The sequence below is a fragment of the Oncorhynchus clarkii genome, chromosome 21 (genome assembly GCF_045791955.1).
Source record: "Oncorhynchus clarkii lewisi isolate Uvic-CL-2024 chromosome 21, UVic_Ocla_1.0, whole genome shotgun sequence".
NCBI lineage: Eukaryota > Metazoa > Chordata > Actinopteri > Salmoniformes > Salmonidae > Oncorhynchus > Oncorhynchus clarkii.
In genome coordinates this window covers 35,969,016-35,996,799 of record NC_092167.1, presented here as the reverse complement: position 1 = coordinate 35,996,799, position 27,784 = coordinate 35,969,016, and the positions used below count along the sequence as shown (strand labels likewise).

The window sequence follows — 27,784 nt, the reverse complement described above, 5'->3', positions numbered from 1 at the left end:
CCACCGGCCGCCTGTGATGGGAATGGAGAAAAAAAAGTGAAATCCAATTTTGTATGTGGTGACTGCATCATGGGAACACGTGGAAAATAATGACTTATAAAGGATTTTAGGATAAAAACAAGCTGCTCACACACCAGGTGCATCAGTACACTGAATCTTTCTTGGTAGTTTTCGACTGCTCTGTTGGGTTACTGTAGTGTACATGACTGAAGATGTAAAAGGGTAATGAATACATTTAATTGATGGATCGATAGTATAAAAATCAATCACTCTCAAAGGGGAGGTTCAGTATTTTATAACTTTGTGTTAAATTGTTAAATGGGTCCTCACACTGAAAGTAGTCTTTGGGCCAGGAGAAACTGTAATTCAAACAGCCTCTTGAAAACTTTACTTTCCATTAGCTACCAGTAGCTAATAATTTATGGAAAGGAATGGAGCATAAAAATCTACTGAAATTAGCTTTTTTTTTTGGTTTGACCTTACTTATAGGTGATTTGTCAATTTTTTTTTGCCATGATCACTTAAATAAATGTTTTGCTAGCATTTGCTAAAGTTAGCCGATGTTTAAAGAAAAAACATCATCTGTGATTTGGTTATCATCTAACATTGAGTTGTAAAATACTAACCTTTCCATTTAAAGCAAACGACCCTTCTCCAGTCAGTTATCAACCAAACCTATTGATCATGCTAGAATCAAACCGGTACTCAACTTTCTGCTTTCTTTCTCCTTCTTCAGTGCTGCCACCTCCACCGATTTGGTGGTGTCCATCTGTGTCATCTTCGCCATGTCCTTTATCCCAGCGAGCTTTGTCCTTTTCCTCATCCAGGAGCGTGTCAACAAAGCCAAGCACTTGCAGTTTGTCAGCGGCGTCAACCCGGCCGTCTATTGGGTCGCCAACTTCGCCTGGGACATAGTAGGTTATTTTCATGAAATAAAATAATTACAAAATTCAACTGTATTTCCAATGATAATCAGAAATGTGTATTTCTGCTGTTTTATGTAAATCCCAGCCCCCGGACACCACTCATACACAAACGAAAGGCTGGATGCAGCACAGAGTCAGCCTCTGGAACACATTTGGTATTAAGTACCTTGCTCTAGAGCATAATGGCAGTAGGTGGCACCTGAGATTGTGATGTCAGCAACCCCCTGGTTTCCTGCCATTTCGCATCTAATGAATGATCAATACTTAATGAGACTGTGAGGAAGGGATGGATAAGCACAAACCCCAAATAAAAGTATCGAAACCCCAACCAAATTCTTTCTGGAAGTTGTAATTGGTAGATTGGTGATTTCACTTGAATTCAGAGGGATAGACGTAAGGTCACAAGTGAGGCGTGTGTCAAATAATCCACCAAACTTTCTGTCAGTGCCACATGATGCATTTTAAATAGCCATTTAAGGTGTCCATATTAAGACATCCTCAGTAAGTAGGTTTGGATAAGGATACATAATCCTAGTGTACCTAGGAATAGATCATCCAATGGCTGACTCAAACAAATACTCATCAGCAGCAATAATGGTAAATATACTTTTGATCGCAATGGCTGTTAAAAAAGCCCAGGCCTGAGTAACTGTTATTGACTAGCGCTGAATTATTGACACTGGCAAACAGTGATGCAAAGTGGTACAACGTTGATACTTTCCCTCAGGCTTAATAGCGGTAAACAGTCTATCAGGTAACTTAGAGGAAAAAAAGAAGGTGGGAGGCAATAGCTCAGCACTGCTAGCCGTGCAAACAAATTATCTGTTGACGAAAGTGGAGGAGAAATGTTATTATGCAGGCAGCCAAAAGGTTTTGGCTAGGAGCAGTTAGCATTGCCATTTCCATTGACCATTTTCCCAACAATTGTAATATTATATGGCGCCAAAAAATCTTTAAAGGGATGGTATTGCAGAGTTTTGCTATTAAGGTTTTATTTTAATCGGGCTCATGGATTTCAATGTTTTATATGACTGTGTAAAGTGCCTCCTAAGTAGTGTTGAAGCCTTAGGGCACAGAGTGGGAAATGTGGAGTAGAAGTTTAAAAATCACATAGGTTTCTGTTATTTTTGTCTTCACACAGATTCATCATGCCAATTGCAGTATTTAGCCATTCTTCATCCAATATCATGATTGTAAGCCTTCAGATGGAATATTTAGATTATTTTATACTACGCTTTGGTAAATTGTGTGATAGTTTTCTTTCGATTTTTCCAGTCAGGCCAGCCACAGACTCATGTCCTCCTATGAAGGGGAATAGATTGCTCTCGTGTTAATTAGCAAATGAAAGAGGGGAAGCTTGGAAAGCTAATTAAAACCTAATCTATAGATTTCAAAATCGTGTGGAATTCAACATCTTCATCATTATCATCATCTTCTTTCAGAGAGAGGGACCTTAGCCTGATATGTCTGGGCGTCATTATAAATATGTAGTAATGACATTATACGCTTAGATGTTACCTTCCCAGAACTCCCCACGAAGTGATAAAATGCTTAATACGGGGTTATGTGTGCGTTTTCTTTTACAGTGTAACTAGTGTTATTACAGTGTAATTATATGGTCTAATAAGTGGTTATGTTCTTTATTAGTGTTATTACCCTGTAATTATATGGTCTAACAAGTGGTTATGTTCTTTATTACAGTGTAATTATATGGTCGAAAAAGTAGTTATGTTCTTTATTACAGTGTAATTATATGGTCTAACAAGTAGTTATGTTCTTTATTACAGTGTAATTATATGGTCTAACAAGTGGTTATGTTCTTTATTACAGTGTCATTATATGGTCTAACAAGTAGTTATGTTCTTTATTACAGTGTAATTATATGGTCTAACAAGTGGTTATGTTCTTTATTACAGTGTCATTATATGGTCTAACAAGTAGTTATGTTCTTTATTACAGTGTAATTATATGGTCTAACAAGTGGTTATGTTCTTTATTACAGTGTCATTATATGGTCTAACAAGTGGTTATGTTCTTTATTACAGTGTAATTATATGGTCTAACAAGTAGTTATGTTCTTTATTACAGTGTAATTATATGGTCTAACAAGTAGTTATGTTCTTTATTACAGTGTCATTATATGGTCTAACAAGTAGTTATGTTCTTTATTACAGTGTAATTATATGGTCTAACAAGTAGTTATGTTCTTTATTACAGTGTAATTATATGGTCTAACAAGTAGTTATGTTCTTTATTACAGTGTTATTATATGGTCTAACAAGTGGTTATGTTCTTTATTACAGTGTAATTATATGGTCTAACAAGTGGTTATGTTCTTTATTACAGTGTAATTATATGGTCTAACAAGTGGTTGTTCTTTTACAGTGTAATTATATGGTCTAACAAGTAGTTATGTTCTTTATTACAGTGTAATTATATGGTCTAACAAGTGGTTGTTCTTTATTACAGTGTAATTATATGGTCTAACAAGTAGTTATGTTCTTTATTACAGTGTAATTATATGGTCTAACAAGTGGTTATGTTCTTTATTACAGTGTAATTATATGGTCTAACAAGTAGTTATGTTCTTTATTACAGTGTAATTATATGGTCTAACAAGTGGTTATGTTCTTTATTACAGTGTAATTATATGGTCTAACAAGTAGTTATGTTCTTTATTACAGTGTAATTATATGGTCTAACAAGTAGTTATGTTCTTTATTACAGTGTAACTACATAGTCCCGTGTCTAATAGTCATCATCATCTTCCTGTGCTTCCAACAAAAAGCCTATGTGTCCCCTCCTAACCTACCAGCTTTGATTTGGCTACTTGTAATGTATGGGTAAGTAGCACCAGAATGATATCCATATTTTTATGTGCTGACTTACCCAGTTCAAAGACGTTTTTAGAAAAAAAAGACAATTGTGATTGGACTATGCATGTAATGTTTATATGGAGCAATGTAGATTCATGTTCAAATCCACCCTCTGAATGGCACACATACACAATCCATGTCTCGATTGTCTCAAGGATTAGAAATCCTTCTTTATCCTGTCTCCTCCCCTTCCTCTACACTGATTGAAGAGGATTTAACAAGTGACATCAATAAGGGATCATAGCTTTCACCTGGATTCACCTGGACAGTCTATGTCATAAAAAGAGCAGGTGTTCTTAATGTTTTCTATACTCAGTGTAGTGTGTAGTCAGCAAACATCTCATGCAACCTACAAATAATATTTGAGCCCTGTTCAATTTCAATTCACCCATTTTCCACATAGTATGCCACAGTCAATGCATTTTAATGGTGAAGTGAAGCCTCTTCCCGGAGTTTGTTCTGAAACCTTCATGTCTGTATACCCCTCTTCATATATCTCCCCCTATCTCCTTTCCTATTGTACTGTTTAAATAGTAAAATATGAAAAATTAAGCTTCTGTTCATGTAACCGTCTGTATTTTCAGGTGGTCTATCACACCCATGATGTACCCAGCCTCGTTTATCTTCAGTGTCCCCAGCACGGCCTACGTGGTGCTGACCTGCGTCAACCTCTTCATCGGCATCAATGGCAGCTTGGCCACCTTTGTCATGGAGCTGTTCGATGATGATGTAGGTGGTGCGGGTTGCCGCTTTCCTAAATCGTCAAATGTACCGTGTCCATATTAGGAGCTTCAGTGTTACAAGGTGTCGGTGTCCTTTTGACTGTGAGGCTGTCCTAATTTTATTTTATTTAACTAGGCAAGTCAGTCAATAACAAATTATTATTTACAATGACGGCCTACACCGGCCAAACCCGGACGACGCTGGGCCACGTATGCGCCGCCCTATTGGACTCCCAAACATGGCCGGTTGTGATACAGCCTGGTTTCGAACTAGGGTTCGAGCGCCAGCCGGGAGCCCAGGGAGCCCAGGGAGCCTAATATGCACACCGTACATACTGGGCGAAAAGTACACATGTTTTTATCAAAGAAATGACTGCTCAATCGACTAATATATCAGGAAGATTTAATTTTTTGACTAGCTAACTGATCCCTGTCCTCGATATACTGCAGTGTATTCTTGGATAGGCTTTCAGCGCATGCAAGGAAGGAGCTTTTCCTCCAGGAATGACTTTTTAACTTTTTACCCACTCAATGAGTTTGAAAGGTGGTATTTTTCAATGATCTTTTATGTTTAATTGTGAAGTTAGGATTGTGTCTTCAGCGAATGTGCTTCATGCATCTTTCAATGAGCGTCAATGTATACCAAAAGCTTCACTTTCTCCCGGGAGAATCAAAATACAAAGACGGAGAAAAAATCAATAAAGAAAGCAAGCAAGAGAAAAAGACAGAACTTGAGAGAGTGTTAAAAGGATAGATGGAAACAATGAGGGAAGTAGAGAGAGAGAGATGCCACTTCTCAGTCTGTGGAAGTCAACGTTTTTGACATGTTTACTTGTGTTTAGACTGAATTACAAGCATTTCTTCTAAGGAGGCAATTTACTTAGTTTAGCTGTTCTTTATAAGCTGGAACTCAAATGTACCTAAATGTGTTAACACACACAATCATACAAGTATAGTTTCTAAGTTGTCCTCACCTTTTTATATAATGAATGAACCACATTATATATAAAAGTAAAAATAAGAAACAGTTTGTATTAATGTGGGCTGCTACATAATGGGTAAAAGTGAGTAAAGAACAGTTAAGTCTTGACTAACATTTTTGTTAACATCATACTTTGCTGCCTTTATATGCTAAATTAAGATGCAATTTGTGACTTTGAACCTGGCAATTGATTTAATTATAATACCTTCCACTTTAATTCACAATTGTAGATTTTCATGCGAGTGTCTTTTTCATGTTCAGGTAAATGAAATGTGCTAATTATTTTCCTTTGCCACAGTCTGTGTGTGTGTGTGTGTGTGTGTGAGAGAGAGTTTGTGTGTGCACGCATGTGGGCAATGCGTGCGTGAGTGTGAGAGAGAGTGCATGCGTGCTTGTCATCGCGTGGGTGAGCGATTTGCTGATGTCAAAGTGAACAGAGTGCCCCATGGTGGTGGTGGGGTTATGGTGTGGGCAGGCATAAGCTACGGACAACGAAGACAATTGCAATTTTTTATTGATGGCATTTTGAATGCACAGAGATGCCGTGAAGAGATCCATTCACCCGCTGCCATCTCCTCATGATTTAGCATGATAATGCACGGACCCCTTTCTCAAGGATCTGTAAACAATTCCTGGAATCTGAAAATTCGATGGCCTGCATACTCACCAGTCATGTCAGCCATTGAGCATGTTTGGGATGCTCTGGATCGACGTCTATGCAGCATATTCCAGTTCCTGCTTATACCCAGCAACTTCGTACAGCTATTGAAGAGTGGGACACCATTCCAGAGACTACAATCGACAGCCTGATCAGCTCTATGCCAAGGAGATGTGTCGCGCTGCATGAGGCAAATGGTGGTCACACCAGATATTGACTGGTTTTCTGATCCATGCCCCTACTTTTTTATACACTGCTCAAAAAAATAAAGGGAACACTTAAACAACACAATGTAACTCCAAGTCAATCACACTTCTGTGAAATCAAACTGTCCACTTAGGAAGCAACACTGATTGACAATAAATTTCACATGCTGTTGTGCAAATGGAATAGACAACAGGTGGAAATGATAGGCAATTAGCAAGACACCCCCAATAAAGGAGTGGTTCTGCAGCTTCCTGGCTGATGTTTTGGTCACTTTTGAATGCTGGCGGTGCTTTCACTCTAGTGGTAGCATGAGACGGGGTCTAAAACCCACACAAGTGGCTCAGGTAGTGCAGCTCATCCAGGATGGCACATCAATGCGAGCTGTGGCAAGAAGGTTTGCTGTGTCTGTCAGCGTAGTGTCAGGAGCATGGAGGCGCTACCAAGAGACAGGCCAGTACATCAGGAGACGTGGAGGAGGCCGTAGGAGGGCAACAACCCAGCAGCAGGACCGCTACCTCCGCCTTTGTGCAAGGAGGAGCACTGCCAGAGCCCTGCAAAATGACCTCCAGCAGGCCACAAATGTGCATTGGTCTGCTCAAACGGTCAGAAACAGACTCCACGAGGGTGGTATGAGGGCCCGACGTCCACAGGTGGGGGTTGTGCTTACAGTCCAACACCGTGCAGGACGTTTGGCATTTGCCAGAGAACACCAAGATTGGCAAATTCGCCACTGGCGCCCTGTGCTCTTCACAGATTAAAGCAGGTTCCCACTGAGTACATGTGACAGACGTGACAGAGTCTGGAGACACTGTGGAGAATGTTCTGCTGCCTGCAACATCCTCCAGCATGACCGGTTTGGCGGTGGGTCAGTCATGGTGTGGGGTGGCATTTCTTTGGGCGGCCGCACAGCCCTCCATGTGCTCACCAGAGGAAGCCTGACTGCCATTAGGTACCGAGATGAGATCCTCAGACCCCTTGTGAGACCATATGCTGGTGCGGTTGGCCATGGGTTCCTCCTCATGCAAGACAATGCTAGACCTCATGTGGCTGGAGTGTGTCAGCAGTTCCTGCAAGAGGAAGGCATTGATGCTATGGACTGGCCCGCCCGTTCCCCAGACCTGAATCCAATTGAGCACATCTGGGACATCATGTCTCGCTCCATCCACCAACGCCACGTTGCACCACAGACTGTCCAGGAGTTGGCGGATGCTTTAGTCCAGGTCTGGGAGGAGATCCCTCAGGAGACCATCCGCCACCTCATCAGGAGCATACCCAGGCGTTGTAGGGAGGTCATACAGGCACGTGGAGGCCACACACACTACTAAGCCTCATTTGGACTTGTTTTAAGGACATTACATCAAAGTTGGATCCACCTGTAGTGTGGTTTTCCACTTTAATTTTGAGTGTGACTCCAAATCCAAACCTCCATGGGTTGATAAATATGTAAAGAAAAAACTATTTAATAAGAATATTTCATTCATTCAGATCTAGGATGTGTTATTTTAGTGTTCCCTTTATTTTTTTGAGCAGTGTGTATATCTGTGAACAACAGATGCATATTTATATTCCCAGTCATGTGAAATACATAGATTAGGACCTAATGAATTGCCTTCAATTGGATGATTTCCTTATATGAATTGTAAATCTTTGAACTTGTTGCATGTTGCATTGATATTTTTGTTCAGTATATTTGATACCATTGCACTTATTCCGCTCCAGCCTTTAACACGAGCCCGTCCTCCATCAACCACCTGTGAATCTCATCATGTAGACTAGCCTACACGCACAGCCTACCTGCACTTTATCTGTGAGCTGTTGGCTAGAGGATACATGCCAAGACCAGAATAGGGGAATTTGCTATTTAATGCAATAGTTTTTGTGACAAAACTATCGGGAGAGTGGAAAATGTGATGGAAACACATTGAACTTTAGATTTTTATTCAGTACATAAAAACTTAAGCAAAAAAGTACATTTTATGTGCACTACGTCATCACGCACTGGTTTTTATCTGCAACAAGTCAATTTGGTGGAAACACATCACTGGTGGGAAGATCTGTCACCAATTGGATGGAAACCTAGCTTTGTCATACGCTCATGTCCTTTGAACATTCATCTTCTTTCCACTCTCTCTGGTGTCTCAGACACAGCTTAATGTTGGCTGTCTTCCTTTTTACATAATGAGACAAACTCATTTGCATGGCGATTTCATTATCGTCATTGCCGTCGTTCATCATCGGTTTGTTTTTTGTTTGTCTGTTCGCTGGCAACCTCCCCATCAAACAGTCATCTTTTTGTTGTGACTTGTTTTCCCATATATTTATCGGTGTTGTTCTGGCAAATCATATTCCTAAGGGGCTCTGGCAATATAATAATGGAATGCATGCCGGTCGCTGCCAATCTGGCAAGTGACCTACCGAGCTCTTCCTTGTCAAGGGCATTTGCCTAGTGTATTAGAAAGCCTGCTGGGTAGTGTAGCTCTCCGGGTCAATTGAGACATTGCCGATGGGGTACAATGACAGCCCAGCTATCACTCCTGGGGATGTAAAAGCAGATAAGAGCCCTGTAGGTGGCCACGAGCCGGGGCTGATGCATCACTTATCCTACCAGTTAACTGTCACTGTTGAATCACCTGGAAAAAATGTGCTGTGACATGCTGGGATGTTGGTGGTTTCCACATTTCCTCTGTTCCTCTGTTCTGTTCTGATAAACTGGATGAACAGAGGAGCCAAAATGGCTGCCGTAGATAAGAACGCACAAGACCACGCCCCAGTTCACCGCGGCAGGTTGTAGAGAGATATCTGACAGCTCCATCTTTCTCCGTCGTCTCTATTTCCACACCTTCATTCTATCTCGTCCACCCTGCGCTGCGACGATAGCCAAAACGGGAACAGCAAAGTTGAAGTTCTCTTCATTCTTTGTTGTATTTCTCCACTGAAGGTCAAAGTTAATACACCTAGCTCCCCGCTATGGGAAGATGTCTAGTAGTCTAGAGGGAAGGAGTAAAAATAGCCAAAACTGGAGGGAAAAGCAAAGCATGGCTGCAGCAGCACATATATTACATTACGTCCCAGTTTTATCTGGAGACTGAACGAGGGAGCATGGGAGTTTTCTCAGCTCCCTGTGGATCGCATCTATCGCACACTGCCTTGTATGCATGAGACAGTGTTTGAGTCAATAGCCCAGCCGTTAGCCACTCAGACAAGCCGGTTGGGCACCTAAATGGATCTGGCCTGGTTGGGGGCCTGAGTGATTCAGGAGGGGGGCAGTCGATGGGGCTGTATTAGTTCTGCCATGTCATGACCCTCTGTACTGTGTTTTGGAATTGCTATGCTGGGCATTATGTCTGGAACTTGTCTACTCTCCCAGGGAATTGCCGTTTAATTGTACCGTGTGTGTGGGTGGGGTGGGTGGTTGGGGGGGTATTACATACATCAATATTTGTATTCCTAACAGCATGTACTGCTGTCTACCTCTTTGAGATTAATATAGTGTTTTGTGTATACAATGTTACATTCTATTTTGGATGTGCATTACTGATTATGAAGTTTCCCTTTAACGTTAACACATCTAGAGAAATTGGCTAATGGTCGCCCTCCCCAAAACTCTTTCAGACATATATATATTCCTTTTTGTAAGTCCCTCCGGTCGAGATGAAGGCGATGCTAGGGGAATATGAACACTAAAGCAATATGGGTCAGACTAGAGCCTTGGAGATTTTTTTTCACTTCAGAACCCATTTGGAGATGATTTATGGGCATATAGCACAAACTTTGAAGAAAATTGTCACGCGTTTCATCATCGCCTAAGAGCTTCTTAGATCTCCTTGATGAACACCCAGTCGAGAGAAGATCTGTTATTTCACGTATTGATCTCGAATTAGGTCTCTATTCCTTCACATTCTTCTTGATGACAAATGGGCCCCGGCTGTACAAGGTCATTGGTTTGCTTTTTATTATTTCAGTTTTTCCAATTCACTTACGTTTCTAACTTTAGGCTCTTTTAGCCTTTTGCCAGCTTCTTGCCAGCTCCTTTGCTTGATTCCAGCTTTCAATTCTAAGACTTTACTCAAGGGATTGTAGTTTAACTATGATTAATAACTTTTTCAAATGTAGTTGAGTGGGAGTGCGTCCAGTATGTGTTGATATGACCAGATATATTCAAATTGAGCTTCTTAGCATTGACAATAAAAGGTAGCTAAGTAATACATTATATGGATGGCCAGGATCTCATGCTTGACGTTTTGTTGGCCAGCGTGACCTTAAGTCCTTGAGAGAAACGTGTAAAAGTTGAAAAAGGCAAAGATGAATTGGCAGACCTATTGCTGGACATTTGAGAGTTAGCGTTGACACCATGATCAATTAGGTATTTTCGTTATGCATACTTCCCTGCAGGGAATTTAGGCCAGTGCTCAGACAGCCCAACTACTCTCAGGCAGAAATGCTCAATTTACTGCTGCATGTAGACTACTATTGACATTCCAACTCTAACCTTTGATCTGTAGCTTAAGTTTGGCCATTAGCAGAGAAAATATTTACTTGAAGTTGAGCTACATCATTACTGCTGTATACCCAGAAGTCATACATGAAGACCTAAATCAACTTTATTTTAATGATGACGGTAGTGAGTTATTTACCCCCAATGACCAAAGACCCCAATTCAATCCATAACAGATAAAGGAAAACTTTACCTCTAAATGAATTGTGAATGTTTGCACTATATCGAATGTGTTAACTCAGAGTTAGCTGCAAACACTCTGTGTGGACAACGTCATTGGATAATGCCTCTGGACCACACCTGTGCTTGAAAAATATAGCAGAAACGTGTGTGAATCGCAACGCGGTTTACCTTTATCTACAGTTGATTGAATTCTGGGCCAAGTTAGGCCTTTTCATGACGCCATTCCTCAAACTAAAGTAACAAATTGCAGAGCAAGTACAAATCCCCATGATGAAATCTGACAACATAAGGTGTCATCCGTGATTCTCATCTGCCGCTCCACATTGCACTGTGTTAAGCAACGCATACCACTTTTCGCCCTGGGTCTACCGAAGGAGGAAACGGTGAATTTACGGTTTTCACAAGGTACGCTAGCGTCTTTGAAGACTACCCTGAGACCAAACAGATGCATTTTGCATAAGCTGGCTTTAGAACGGCATGTAAATACAGAAGTGGCAATATCTCCTTCTCTCTCTCTCTCTCTCTCTCTCTCTCTCTCTCTCTCTCTCTCTCTCTCATTCCCTCAATCTTCGGTAATGAAAGCAATGTGGAGAACCGACGCTGGCGGTGTTGTAGAATCAGTGCAGACTGGCTATCTTTCATTCTGTCTTCATTTAATTAATTAGGGCTTGTGTGCTTTAAAAGGCACCATCGTTCAGCAATATAGCTACAGGGAGAAGGGATTTCAGGAGGGGTGGCCTAATCAGGAAGGGAGGAAAAAGGAAATGTCCGCAACTCTGGTATGCTCCCATGGTGATTTAACCACACCCACAAAAAATACAACGTTTTGATCCGAGTTGGATCTTCGTCAGGTCATATATCACTGTGAAACACCTATTTAAATCAACTCTAGAGGGCTTGTACATCCGGTCAATTCAATACATCCATAACATTGAATACATTAACATCACAATAAGTATTACACAGTAGACATATGGAAAAACATGAATACATCTACGTTTGTATCTACTTTTTTCTTTGATATGTTCATCTGTCCTGCACCTAATTAATTGGATTTGCATATATTTCTATAATTTGTATTTAAATCAGGAAGGGCCCTAACCTGGGTAATGAAAAGCCAATAAGATTGTGTGTGTGTGTGTGTGTGTGTGTGTGTGTGTGTGTGTGTGTGTGTGTGTGTGTGTGTGTGTGTGTGTGTGTGTGTGTGTGTGTGTGTGTGTGTGTGTGTGTGTGTGTGTGTGTGTGTGTGTGTGTGTGTGTGTGTGTGTGTGTGTGTGTGTGTGTGTGTGCGCGTGCGTGCGTGCGTGCGTGCGCGCGCGCGCGCAAGTCCATTACTGTGAATGTGTCTGTTATAGCAAGTGGGAAGGTATATCTTTCAAAGTCTCAGTGCTTGGGATGAGAATGTTTGTATCTGTATGTATGAGCAGCTGCTCCTGCCCTCACGTAACGCGGGTGAGGGGACATCACCGAGTGAGCGTGCCCTAAATTACAAGTCAAGGCTAATTTCCATGTCATTTAGCAAGCAGTGTGCCTCCACTGATGAGCGCACACAGAGGATGCGCTTTAATTATCTGGGGAGTGTCGAAACACTCTTAATGCCAAGAGCACTCTTTTCCAGCCACCGCAAGCTCCAAATCCGCTGCTTCCCCCAGGTCACTCGACAGACTCGTGCCTCCGCATGTGCAACACAGACAGCGGGTTCCCTGTAATGTGATGTCATGCCATAATGTGCCCTCATGTTTTGCCGTGTTTCTTGTCTTTTATGAGTCGCTAATACGTTGTTGTTGTTGTTGTTGTTTTTCTTTTTCTTTTCCCTCACAGAAAATCTCGCACATCAATGACATTGTGAAGCAGGTGCTGCTGATTTTCCCACACTTCTGTCTGGGTCGAGGGCTCATCGACATGGGCAAGAATCAGGCCATGGCCACTTTATTTGAACGCTTCGGTGAGCATCCTCCACACCACCTTTGCGCTTAAATACCACACTATAGGGAGTTAATTGTTGGGGGGAAGAAAATTTGAAAAAATAATGATGACAAAACTGTAAAAGTGTAAATAATGCCACACTATTTCTGAAGTGATCACATAGGCTTCATCCTAATATATACTCTCACTGTACTGTAAACTGCTTTGGATAAAAGTGGCCTTTTAATATTATATTACTAAGAGTCATCAGTGAATCATCAGATTCATCAGTGCAAAGCATTTCCCTCCTAGCAAGATGGAATAACATTTAAGTGGTAGGATGAAAGGTCAAATGAGGCTGAGTAATTTAAGGAATAGAAAGAAAGTACAGTACAGTGTAAAGAAAGACAATTTCATGGCTTTAGCTTTGGTGTTGTCTTTCAAGACTCAATAGTGAATAACGGGTGCAAACTTTCCACTGCTGCACATTGTTGTCTAAATATCCTTGAAAAGAAATGGAGGGAATTGGCAGATTCATTTAACTCGACAGTTGATTGTTGTAGGTGACAATTAAATAGGTGGGAGGAAGGGTCTGACTATTCTCCAGTAAGAATATTTGGTACCAAACATTTTGGGGTTTAAGATTTACCAAAGGCCAATAGCTTAGCTACTTTGTTTAATTTAGTCCTCTACTTATACAATGCCTTTACAGCATCTTCATAGTTTCACACATAGGGCCCATGGATGTCACCATTACCCTTTACAGGACTAAACACATCTCCTCTTAGTTGTTGCTGCATCATTACCAAATAGGATAACATTTGACCAATAACGTGACCGTAGCCCTCGGCCGCCATTCTCAACGCTACATCTAGAAAGCGAAAGGGGATAGGTACACAGGGGAGATTGAGAGGCAGAGAGACCCATGAAAGGCGGGAGCAAAGGCTTTATCTGAGGAATAGATCTGGCAGGAAATAACCGTTTGAGGAATCATTTGCGGCGGCGAGTGTAAAGAGGAAAGCAATCACCGCTTTAAAAATTTTGTCTGGAGAGGGCCTATTTGCGAGAAAATGAGACTGAAAACGCTTCCGTTTCTGTCTTTCATCCCTCCAGAACATAGAGGCTGTTGAGACTGAGAGAGAGATGGATAGGGAGGGAGGCAGAGAGAGGTGGGGGAAGTGAGAGAGGTGGAAACACTGGTGGACCAACGCATCAAATTTGGCCTTCAGTAGTTAGGGTTAGATTTAAAATCAACGTTTAAGAAATGTATTGTGGGAATGGGCATGGTTTAGCCATAATTATGACCTTTTGACTGGGTTAACTAGTGACAATGACAAATACCTTACTCCGGTCACTCCCATAGAATTATATGGTCACTCCCACTAAGGCCAACTTTGATTGGTTGATATCCCAGGCTTATATGTGCTGTGTGCGCAATAGCCTGGGTATGACGTTACACCAAGAAACACTTACCTTGATGAAAGCCAACATAAAGAAATTAAAATAAATTCTTCTGGAACCAAGATGCATGTACAAAAACATGTACACAACAAAAACTAGCCATACAGTGCAGTGCTGGGCCTAGTCACGTCTTTGACACATTCACCTACTCTCTCGCTTAATGATCAGCCACAAAATGTTGGCACCACTAATAGGTTGCAAGGCCCTCTTCTCCAGCATGGGAACAGAGGAGGAATACCCGGTCAGGTAGCTTCAGGTTGGACTACTCCAAATCATCTTGCATCTGACACACACACAAACACACACACACACACACACACACACACACACACACACACACACACACACACACACACACACACACACACGACACACAGTAGCTTTGCAGGTCCATCAACCCATTTAAATACCTCAATCACCCTTCAGAAAACTGTGACTCACGAGAGAACCTTAAATCAGCAGGACGTTAATAACCTATTTATTTACACTTTATGTAGTATCCTGTATTACTTAGTCCATAACACAGCCATAAAGACTCTATATCGCATGATGCCGTACTTAATTTAAAGTCAGACACCTTTGGTCATTCATGACATAAAGGCTTAATGATGTAAACACAAATGTAGTAACAATTAGGAAATTATCACTAACAGCTAAAACAAATAAACATTAAAGATTAAATTACATTGAATCTTACACAGGGCTGTGAATAGTGTAGTTTGACCTTGAGTTGTCGGACATATGGTTCTTGCCTCTCTGCCTGCTGGAGGTACTGCATGTTGGTTCCCACTTTAAAAGTAACAGCAAAGAAAGTTAGCAAGTCTGTTAGGAAATGTCTTTGTCACATAATCTGGATAAGGCATTTCTGTGCTGTGCCAGAAACTCTAAATGGGAAGATGGGGAAACTAAATTTGATTCATATTATTATATTCCTCTTTCGTTTACAAAATCTCATGATGTGACTATGAGACGTGGCTGTACTACTACAAACAAATTTAAATGACAATAATGGTTAAGTTACTTGTTTTTCACTGTCCAGTGGCACCACAAGTGGGCATTTGATTTGCAAACTCTTCACATGATAGGCATCTCATCAGCAACACAAAAAAAGTACTTCCAGGTCACGGAATTTCGAGAAATTCCCTAGTAATAGTAGAAAAGTGTCAATACCCTTTATTTTTTCATGATATATGAAAAATAATTGTTTAAACATTAACAACGATTCATATTTGTTCATATTTAATTAACATTTGCATTACATTTGGGTTGTAAAACATGTTCCAAGATCAAGTAAATGCCCCCAATGCGAATCACTGTATATGGAATACTTATTGGCTTAGAGCAAGAACAATTCTGGGTGCCACAGTAAAAGTATTGTAGGAAATACTCCGTAGGGTCTGTGGAATGTATATATGGTGTGTTGCTGGCCTTTTACTCCTGCCATTCCATTGGCGGTCACAATGCAAATCGCTTTAAATGGAATACATAATCATCACGTGCACTTACTGCGCTACAGAAAACCTGCTAACCAAACAACATTGCAGGGCATGCTTACTGAATTCAAGGGAAACTACAATAAAAAATCTAAGTTTCTTAGATTTTTCCCAGATCTCAAAAGTCATCCCCTGAAGTGGTTCAAGCATTGTTGTTAACACAAAACATCTTATTGTGAAAAAACTTGGAAAACAAGAACAAATGGGGAAATCCAAAAACTGTCATACTACATACAGCATAGCATTTTGTGGAAGGTTGAGGTCAGTTCCAATATTGACTATGCACCCAAGAGGAAAAGAGGTTGGGCCATCCTACAAATGATTTAGAGTAATAAAATATTATATACAATTTAGCAGACGCTTTCATCCAAAGCGACTTACAGTCATTTGTGAATACATTTTTATGTATGGGTGGCCCCAGCTATCAAACCCACTATCCTGGCATTGCAATTCTCTGCTAAGATGCATGATAGGGTCATAAATGCTTTTGAAGCCTACATTTCTAAGGCCTAAGCTGTGCTTATGCCACCAATTATAAAGCACAGGTTTGTCACATTTGACGTTGGTGGTTATGCCACATTTATGAACCCTATATAAAGCATGACATTGTTATAGCTGATTTGTAACACATTCATGTAGTGTATAAGAAGGCTTTATGAAGCCTTTATAAGCTGCACTTCATTTACACTAGGACCACCCATATAAACACATTGAATAACACATTCATAAATGGCAAAAAATAAATCATAAGGATTCAAGATTGGAAGTGTCTAAGGGCTCCCGGGTGGCGCAGCGGTCTAAAGCACTGCATCTCAGTGCTAGATGTATCACTCCAGACCCTGGTTCAAGTCCAGGCTGTATCACAACCGGCCGTGATTGGGAGTCCCATAGGGTGGCGTACAATTGGCCCAGGATCATTAGGGTTTGGCCGGGGTAGGCCGTCATTGCAAAGAAGAATTTGTTCTTAACTGACTTGCCTTGTTAAATACAAAAATGTAATTAACTAATATATCTTGATGGGGGACTTCATTTTGCAAAGAACACAGTGACGCCTCCATGCTGTGCCCTTTTGGCCCTGAGGCACATCCATGCCTGCTGAAATAAATTTGGGCAGATGAACACCACTTGTGGCAGGAGCTGGATGAGCCAGCTTCAGTGGGGGATGGACACCTTGACACTGGGGCCTGCAATTCGGAGTCAGTGTTACTGTGAAAGAAAATGTTCAGTTAGAATAGTTTCACATATGAGCCCTGTATCAACAGGTATAATAAACAGATATATATAGAGTACAGGGAACATAAGGTTGAATATATTATTATAGACCTGCTAGATCTACTGTCTCATTTATATTATGACAGACCAACTAGATCTACTGTCTATTTTATATTATGACATTTCAGCTAGGTCTACTGTCTCTATTATATTATGACAGACCAGCTAGATCTACTGTCTTTATTATATTACAACAGACCAGCTGTATCTACTGTCTCCATTTCACTTTGGCCATTATTGTGGGCCTGCCCTCCCTTCAACAGCCTCAAATAGGCTATTTCATGTGGGGGTGGGGTGGGGCGGCAGACACACGCATCTCACATTTCATTACATTACATCTTTATATATTGCTACTAAAAAAAAATTAAATCACAAATAATATTTTATATTATTAATTTCAAACAACGGCATTAGCATGAAAAGAACTTACCAGTCCAAAACGATGTCCTCTCCATTAAAAATATATTCCTCCATTTGGGAATCGCTAAATTAATCGTCCTCCAACAATCTCTGTCTCACTTTCCCTATCAATTTATTTTAAAATTGTGTGTACATCTGTATATCTAGACTTAAATTTAGCTTTCCCTGACTTAGTCGCCATACTGATTGATATATAAACAGCTGAAGATGCGCTTTACCAAAACAATGCTGTGCGTAACATGTGTGGCTCCTTCCGGTATGAAACTTAAATGGCGAATGACCCTCTTTACGCTGGAGTTTACTACATGGGTTGGTCTTCCAACACATAAACATTACATATTGCCGTTTACCTGAGCTCATTGGCTATCTACCCAGCTAGATTTTGGGTTAAAATACAGTCAATCAACAAAACAGCGCTCATATCATTGGTGCACAATGATGTCATTACTTGTTGTCTTCAAATCGGTTTCTTTCAGTCAATACGTCCCGCGAAATGACCCATCAAGTTTGGTTGTGTTACAAACAAACCAGTTGATTGCAATGAAACCAAACATGACTGGAAAAGTCACGTTTAGTGTGTGTATTTACATCGAATGTGTCGTCGAAAATGCAATGAGACGGAATTCACGACACAAGCGGTTCACAAAATGTTTTGTGTTAGGCTATAAAAACTGATTTTATCAAACAAAAGACCATTCATTGTGTAACAATGAGCATTGGGATTGCAAACAGAGGAAGAACGTCAAAGGTAAACAATTTATTTTATTGCAATTTGTGATGTTACGCCTGTGCTGGTTGAAATAAAAAAAAAATATGGGGCTTTGTTCTTAGATAATCGCATCGTAATCTTTCGCAGTAAATCCTTTTTTAAATCTGACAACGCAGTTGGATTAGCAAGATTCTAGGCTTTTGACCCATGTGAGACACTTGACACTTGACCCATGTGAGACACTTTTCATGAATGTTTAATATGACTATTTATGTAGCGATCACCGTATGTTGTCAAATTTAATCCCGCTAACGGTTTCGGTGTGTAGAGGGGTTAACAAAGTTTTGATCCACAAAGATCTTCATTAGGTCGTTAGCAGTTTGAAACAATATGTTTCCCTTGATGAAGAACAGTGTGTTTTTTCTCTCCCAGGGGAAGACCGTTTCCAGGACCCTCTCAGCTGGGACATGGTGGGGAAGAACCTGTGTGCCATGGCCATCCAAGGGGCAGTCATGTTCACCATCACTCTCCTTATCCAGTATAAATTCTGCTACAAACCCAGGCAAGAATAGAGGAAGAATATATTTAAGTAAAGATGCTTCCATACAGTATCAGAGATGATTTCTCAAAAATGTTTAGACCCAGTCCTTGTTTACCATTTACATATTTTATGCATTTATCTTTTTATTAGCCCAATAATGAATATTCGTCATTCGACATCTTGTTAACATTGTTAGTGAAATTATCATTGTGTCCATCCTTTTTGCTTCACCTAATTATGAACCGAAGTTGTCATAGTAACTTATCTCCATTACCTAAATTGCATTTTGTGAGAAATTGAAACAAATTCTCCCATTAGAGAAAAACATTAGCATATATTACTAGGTTGTCATCATTTGGGATTTATAATGTTGGCTCTATGGGGATTGTGAGAATGTGGGGTTTAAGCATTTTCTTCTTCAGACTGATTTCTGGAAAGTCATTCTCCAAGGAGGACGAAGATGTGGATGTCGCTCGGGAACGTGCACGCGTCCATGAAGGCGGTGCCGAGAATGACCTGTTGAGAATCTGCGATCTCTCTAAGGTACATTACCACCGTTTATTACCACACTCATGGTAGCAACATCACCGTACAAGGTTATATTCATTAATGCATGCAGCAGCAAAACATTGAGCAACGGAAACAAGCGTTTCTTATTGGACAAGATCAGGTAGTCCCTCTGGGTTTCAGCCTGTGTGCTTCTGTTTCATTCCTAGTGAATATAACCCAGGTCCTCAATCCTCAAGGGCTAGGGTCTGTTGAACTTTACAAAACCTTCAGGTAGAAATCTGCAGAACAAATATGATTTCTCTTCACGTAGCATTGGACATCATGGCAGCTCTATTCATTACATTTCTATTTGCAACAATCTGAAGTTTTGAACGTTTCACCTCACTGAATGCGCCCCGGCTGTTTCTATTGGATTCCTCCTCCCTCAACGTTGATACTGTGATGTCACTTATCGGTCACAGTATGCCTCTTGCCTGGTTCCCCATATTGAAATAAATCTAGTCGATCCACAAAAAGAGTGCATTTTGCGTCCCTTTTGGTATTTTAGGTAGAAATTGTGCACTAATATTATATTAAATTAAGTGCCCTATAATATAGACCACATGGAGAATTCAATCAAAATATTTTTTTATATGAATAAAGGCTTGCTAAAGTTTCTAAATTCTTAATTTTGCTATGTCCCTTCGTCAACCCTGTGTCACTTCTAGGAAGAGTTCAACCCACTAATCCAAAAAAATTCTCAAAGTTTCACCACCATTGTAAAGCCCTAGTTATTTTGTTGCTTTGACAAAGTCATTTCTGAAGACTATTATGGCTCTACTCTTTTTGGCTGTTTTCTGGTGTTTTGTGGTGGATGACTGAGCTGGTTGAGTAAATTACGTCAAACCTGTTACCCATATATAGACAGCCTAGAAATGATTAGCAAGTTTTTTTTTGTGAAGCTTGCATTCACTTGCACATCCCTATTGCACACGATAAGCTTCCATTCCCTCTGTCACGAGGGGATGTATGCCAGATTTAAGATGAAATCCTCAACCCTGTTACTTTATTTGGCACTTACTGTAGTCATTTACCATAATATTTTTCAAATGTAACTTTTTGAGGTTACACTACTCAAAAGGCAACAAATTGGTGGAAAGGCCCATTTGCTGATTAGATTACAAGGCAAGGATGAAAGTGAGCGGACATACGCTGTGTCACAAATAGCACCCTACACACCCTGCACTACATTTGACCAAATCGCTTTTGACCAAATCGTCTCAGATCTGCTAATAAGTCTTTAATTGAATGTTACTGAATCTTTTGACAGGATGGGCTCCTTCCATCTAGGTTGTTAAAGAGAAAGATTTCTGAAAATGTGCCACTGTCCATGTGTGTGGGATTTGAACATGACTCCTCTTCAAATCAGGGCTGAGTTAAGAACACACCAGCTGTTAGTCCCTGGTGACTTCTTAAATATGTCATCCAGGTCTCAGAGAGTCGGAAGGCTGGGGAAGGCTGGCGAGGTGTCACTCCACAATGTATTTAGTATTTATTAGGACTCCTGATTAGCTTCTGCCGAGAAAGCAGCAAATCTTCCTGGCATGCGAACAGGAAACAGCACAACAAATAAAATGCATAATATACATAAATATACATACATAGCACTATATTTACATTACAATTGATCCATCCAGAGCGACCAACAGCTAGTGCATTCGTCTTAAGTTAGCCAGGCGAGACAACCATATATCACTGTCGTATCCCACCCACGTATCACATACATAACACATACATAACAAACTGAAAATGGTCTGTGTCTCTCTCACTGTAGGGAGAAGTGTGCAAAAAAGGGAAGGGTTTGATTTTCTGCGAGGCAACGCCAATGAGGTCTCTCTCGAGCTGTGCCGCTAAGCCCGACAACACACTTCCCCCTCCCCCCCCGCCTCGCAGGTTTGGGAAGTGAGTATGCGAGTGGTGCTTGGTATGCTACAGTAGGTAATGGGCACCGCTTAATCACCGCCCAGATTAACACCCTGGCTAAGACCAGATGTTTCTTCCACGAGCCCGTAATGGCAGGAAGCATGGCCAAGGCAACAACCCTTCGTCGACATCTGTTCAAACTTGACGTCTCTTCAAACCCTCCCCCGCCATCTCTCGCAATCGCTCGCACACTCCATCTTTCCCCCTCTCAATCTATCACGGACACACTCACCTACACTCACAAGGTAATTAACGCTCAAGCTTTGAATAAAACAGTTGGGACGGATAATGGCATTGCCGCCCACAGCACACAAGGTGGGAACAGGAGTTACTTTATAAGGTCTTCTTGACTCACACTTTGCTCGTCTTCTCTGACGTTTCAAAGCGGACTTTCACATTCTGTAACCTGTGATAAATTATCTTAGAGCGATGTATGGTTACCTTCCTTTACTTCGTCCCTTGTCAGCCAAGAAGTGATGAGCATCACAAGAGCACAGTGCAGTTATCTTTCTATCATGTTTCAATTATAGACACATCTGTTTTGTTGTCATGCATCTCTTCGCTACTGTAGTACAGACAGTGACACTGAAACATGCAGAGAAAGACATACACAACAACAAGACTCTTCAAGGTGCCTCAACATTTGATTTGATTTACGTTGGAGGGGATACATGGCGCCCAAAAGCATTGGCGCAGAAGGCATCGAAGCGCTTCCAGTGGGCTCCCATCACCTCCCATCACAGCTGGTGCAATCCGGCCGTAGAGCAGAGATAACAAATTGATCAATGAGCGCGCCACCTCGACCGCTGCACCGCCTCGGTCTCGCCATAAATCTGAACATGTCTCTCTCGCGATTGACAGCCCATCAATCATCTGTCAGCTGCCTCCTCCTCCTCTTCCTTCACTCAGGAAGAAGCATTTACCACCCAAGAACGACTGTTGAGGCCTCATAGGTTAGCATTTAACCTCAGGGTTAGCGGTTACCGTGGCGGCATTATTGATGGGGTCCATTTTGACGGCGCGTCCGCCAGTTAGCATTTGTACGCCCGAGCTGTCACTGTGACCTTCCAGTCACTCAGAAATGCAGAAAGAAACTTTTTTATGACAGCTGTTTGATGTTATAGGAGTACGGTGTCCATACAAATGTAGGATCTTAATTTGTGGGTTATTTTGCTGCTTATTTTGCTGAAAATTTGCAGTTTATTTGAGATTTTAAAAAGCTTCTAAAGTTTGTCATTTCCAATTTGAAATTTCAGACTTGATTTGCCCTAACAAATGTATCAACCCCTCCAAATATGCTAATTTATTATAATCCACATAATAATTCACACTTCCTGTTGTGGCAGGATTATTTTCCTGCTGTAGAAAACTGGCTCAAATTATGATCCTACATCTGTATTAGGACGTGTGAGTTCTGAGCGGTGAGGCTCAATGCTTGGGAGATACATACTGTAAGACCCTAGCATCATTTTGATTTTACCGTTGATAGAATAATGATTGTGAAAGGGATATTTCATCCAAATTACACAATTATATATTGGTTTCCTTATCCTGATAGCAGTAAATGGACAAGAATTAGAGCGTTGGACTAGTAACCGAAAGGTTGCAAGATCAAATCCCCGAGCTGACAAGGAAAAAATCTGTTCCTAGGCTGTCATTGAAAATAAGAATTTGTTCTTAACTGACTTGCCTAGTTATATAAAGGTAAAAAAAAAAAGTAAATAAATTGACAATCCATGCTTTTGGTTTCATTTCCCTGGCACTGTTTTCAAATGCTTACATTTGACCATTTGTGGCACAAATCCCATCCAAGTCATGGTACTGATATTGTCATTTTTCATGCATCATATCCAAATCTTTCACAAAGTCACTGAAAGATGATTGGAACTTCTGTACTGTCATGACGTTGGCCTGGGGGATAGATTTATGACAGTCATAAATACCTCTTCCCCCCTTTTTCCTCTCTCTAACCTACTGAGGTTACATTTAAAAAAAACCTTGGTTAACATAGAGATTCTGGGAACATCAGAAGGTGGGGGGAAATGAACTATATTCTGGTAATCCGAACAATTGAACATATGCGGTGGTACTTAATGAATATGATGTCAGTTCGGTTGTCATCTGAGACATTTTCATCAATGATAAGATGACATAAACTCTACAGTGTAAAGTCTACACAGAGTTATCGGATTCACATGGAATTGTTGTTCAATTTAAATGTTTGAATATGAAATTATTTGTGATGGGATGAAATGTGAATTTAGCTTCTAAAATGTAAGATGTGGGTTTTCATAAGATATTGCTGCTCACTCAGCCCGCCCACGTGAAGAGACAGAGGGTGTAAACTATGAAACACACCCCTTTTCTCCCTTCCTATATAAAGCCTTGACGACAACATAACTTCCTGTTCCGAGGATATGAGGATGACGGTCCTATGTCAGAATGGTTCAGATAATAACTACAGAATGAAGCCAACATCAGCATGAGCTTTGGTTGCGAATGGTATGAACTTTTGAACTCTTATTCACTACAGAAGTGATACCTCCTAGCCGTTGAGTTAGCAACAGCAGCTGCAAACAAAGGTTAGGAAGGAACAGACAGAGTATCCCGTCTATCACACAACAATGTTACTACAGCGTATCCAATTGACCACCAGAGACATTCTTCAAATGACTCGGTTTGGTAACACGGCCTTCCATCTACCACCAACCTACTGAAACGCAGCTCAGAATAAATATTTATTGCATTTTCCTTTTCCAAATGGGCGGTAATTTATAATGCATAAGATACTGTATTTACGATAGCACAGCTTTTTCCCTTTGTTCCTCAGTCGCCGCTCTTTCACTCAACCCAGCCCCTTTTCCTATGTGTTACAAGCTGTCATATCTGTTCCGCCCGCTAGGGACATTTTCCTTTATGACGTAATTTGTAATCAAGTTATGATTAATTGTGTGTATGTGTGATTAGTTAGGTATTTAGTAAATAAATAATTAAACCCAATTTTGTATTGCTGATTCAAATTGTTAACCAGGGTTCTTACAGATAAAAGAATTTACAACTTTCAGATGAGACTGAATTAAGACGATAATTGATATTGACGGCTATTGATGTAAAATATTACTAGGTCTTTAAGAGTTTATTCGGAAGATAATAGCTCTATAAATATTATTTTGTGGTGCCCGACTCTCTAGTTAATTACATTTACATGATTACCTTAATCAGGGGATATTAATTACAGATAAATTATTTTATAGAATAGCAAGTCATATCACGTAATCCGGCATAGCCAAAGACACGACAGTACCATGACATGGATTTTTGTCATTTGGGTTAACTATCCCTTTAATAAAATATTGATGTGATTGTTGTTTCTGTAAATGTTGTCATTTGTTTGACATTTTCTGTGTTTACTGTAAAGTACTATGGATCTGAAGTACTATGGAACAGCATGTTATTACAAGAGTAGCCCAAAGGAACCATTTCACAAATCAAAGTTTGTCAGATATTTTCAGGTCTCAAAAGTAGACTAGTGTTGATCAGTGGGATGTGGTTTCATTTTTGTGATTCCAGCTGTTTGGGGCAGTAGAGACAGATGCCTTGCTCTCTCTCTCTCTAAAACCGTGTGTATGTGTGTGTGTGTGCACGCAAAAGTGTGTGTGCGCGTGTGTGTGCGTTTGTGTATGAGAAGGTGTGTGTGGGTCATCGACCGTTGTCTCCTCCGGTTAACCGCCACCCCCTTGCCGCCACCATGACAGCCATTATAGCTTTCGGGGCACGAGAGAATTATCCACTAATTGCCTCTGTTAGGATAGGAACTTTACTTCTTCCGCCCGTCTCTACTAGTGTTGTAGCAGAGCTGTGGCGCAGCACGCTATCACCAAAGTAACTTGCAAATCTTGGGGAGCAGCATGTCCAAGTCCCAAGTCCCCAATAATAGCAGATGCCCCCCAGGCTTTTAAGCAAACATGCTTCACATTTGACACACTATCGTGGCAATAAGACATTGTTTTTTTTTGTCAAGGTTGAACTGGCATCACTGGGGCTCTCTTGTTCTCAAGGTTGCATTGTCTGCGTCTCAAATGGCACACTATTCCCTGTAGTGCCGGTCAAAGGTAGTGCACTATAAAGGGAATAGGGTGCCATTTTGGACGTATCTTTAGAAATGAGTGGGAAGGGTCGGCTACTACAGTACAATTAAAACGGATGCTTGATCATTTCTTAATGATTAATCATTTACCAAGTGTTTCACTGCACCAAAAGGTTGTAACTTAATTTATACTCTATTAGTACTGCTCCGAATAGACAAGCTGACCAGGAAGAGAAAACATTGCTGTAAGTAGGTATTTCATGGCCTAATATTCATTCACCTTCATGAGACTTGAAGTACCTTCTCACAAACATAAATGGAATTGTGTCTCATGACTTCAGAGAGAAGGCTTCTACATGCGTTGAACATACCGTGGCCTGCACTCAGTCATATGCTAATTTCAATGCAGTAATGACCTGGAAGTGAACATTAAACTTACATTTACTCATCATGTCCATTTTACTACTAACTCATAGCAAATGCATTACATGGATAGGAAACGGCTGGCCAGGGAAAATCTAGAGACACACAGATACAGTAGATGGATGGACAGACAGGCAAGCAGGCAGACATACAGATAAACAGACCATAGTGATGTCATTACAGTATGCCCCATGGCGCTCTCCCCAAGGATTGTACAGTATGCCCCATGGCGCTCTCCCCAAGGATTGTATGATTCAGACCTGAGAACAGGTGGGCAGAAATACAGCTGGCACAATTATCCTGAAATCCTTCCCCAAAGGAGAGGAGGGATGTGTCAGTCCTTCCTGTCAAGGTCTGAATGAGATCTAAATTGCCAGACCTGACAAGAACCTTGTCGAGACTTGTTTATTTTTTCTTACAAGTTGCCTTTGAAACCACTTCAAACTCTGTCTTTGTGGTTGCGCGGTGGAACTTCTGCTCAATGCGCTAAGTGCTTCATTTAGTCAACCATTTGTTATTTGTGTACTCCCGGAACCCATTTTGCTTCTCTAAGTGTCGGTTTGTTTTGCCGCTACTCGCAACAGCAGCTCCGATGATGCCGACTTGAGAATTTATACTTGCCGGAGGAAGGTGATTAGCCTGCTTGGGCCTCACCTCTGGCAGGTGATATTTGATATTTGCTCGGGAAGAAGATGAAAAAACGGTGTTAAATGCAAATTCAAATATCACACAGAGAGTTAATTTGCAGGCTAGGAGCGGTGAAACTCCAGACACCTTCTTATCTGCAGTTTGCTACAAGATCTAGGCGGGAGCCGAATCCTACACAGAATACCAAACTGTTTTACTCTCTGTACAAACTGTCGATTGATTACTGAGCCCCAGCCTCAGTCTCAGACATGCCCATATGCCCAAGAATTAAGTATAGTGCTGTTATTTCACCCCTTTGTCCATTGTCTTATGTTATGTGCATTAAAGAGACATCCCACCCCTTTCAACATCAAATTTGTCATCTCCAGCACCACATCAACATCGACATACAGTATGTGAAATCAACGGTTTTCTATGTTTTGTAAAAGATAAAAGACGATAAGTGCATCTGACCCTGCTGGTCATCTATGAACATTTGAACACCTTGGCCATGTTCTGTCTCCAATTGGCACAGCCAGAAGAGGACTGGCTGCCCCTCATAGCCTGGTTCCTCTCTAGGTTTCTTCCTAGGTTTCCGGCCTTTCTATGGAGTTTTTCCTAGCCACCGTGCTTCTACACCTGCATTGCTTGCTGTTTGGGGTTTTAGGCTGGGTTCCTGTACAGCACTTTGTGACATCAGCTGATGAAAGAAGGGCTTTATAAATGCATTAGATTGATTGATTGTTTCTGTTGACATCATCCTGAGACACTGATGGCATCATCTGGTGTGCACGACCTGGTTGCGTTCGGGGCGAGAGCATGTTGAAATAAAATGGACTGGATGACATGATATGTGGTGCACAGGAAATACTACGCTGATCAAAAATATAAACGCAACGTGCAACAATTTAAAATATTTTACAGTTCATAAGAAAATAAGTCAATTAAAATCAATTCATTAGGCCCTAATCTATGGATTTCACATGACTGGGATTACAGATATGCATCTGTGGAAGAATGGCACGACAATGGGCCTCAAGATCTCGTCACGGTATCTCAGTGCATTCAAATTGTCATTGATAAAAATGCAATTGTGTTCGTTGTCCGTAGCTTATAACTGCCCATACCATAACCCCACCACCACGGGGAACTCTGTTCACAATGTTCACATCAGCAAACTGCTCACCAACACGATGCCATACACACAGTCTGCCATCTTCCCAGCACAGTTGAAACCGGGATTTGTGAAATAGGTTACGAACTGTAGTCAGGTCAAGGCCTTAGTGAGGACGACGAGCACGCAGATGAGCTTCCCTCAGAAGGTT

At 41.0% G+C, this 27,784-nt stretch overlaps 1 protein-coding gene across 1 annotated transcript in view; it reads left to right on the top strand.

Annotated features, from left to right (window-relative positions):
- LOC139378978 (phospholipid-transporting ATPase ABCA1-like) overlaps positions 1-27,784 on the top strand; it is a 269,741-nt gene that overhangs the window by 203,487 nt on the left and 38,470 nt on the right. Inside the window, exons 36-41 of the mRNA XM_071121640.1 lie at positions 737-914; positions 3,654-3,769; positions 4,387-4,531; positions 12,871-12,994; positions 18,742-18,871; positions 19,273-19,393. Of these exons, the coding sequence (XP_070977741.1) occupies positions 737-914; positions 3,654-3,769; positions 4,387-4,531; positions 12,871-12,994; positions 18,742-18,871; positions 19,273-19,393 (814 nt within the window). The remainder of the gene's footprint in view (positions 1-736; positions 915-3,653; positions 3,770-4,386; positions 4,532-12,870; positions 12,995-18,741; positions 18,872-19,272; positions 19,394-27,784) is intronic.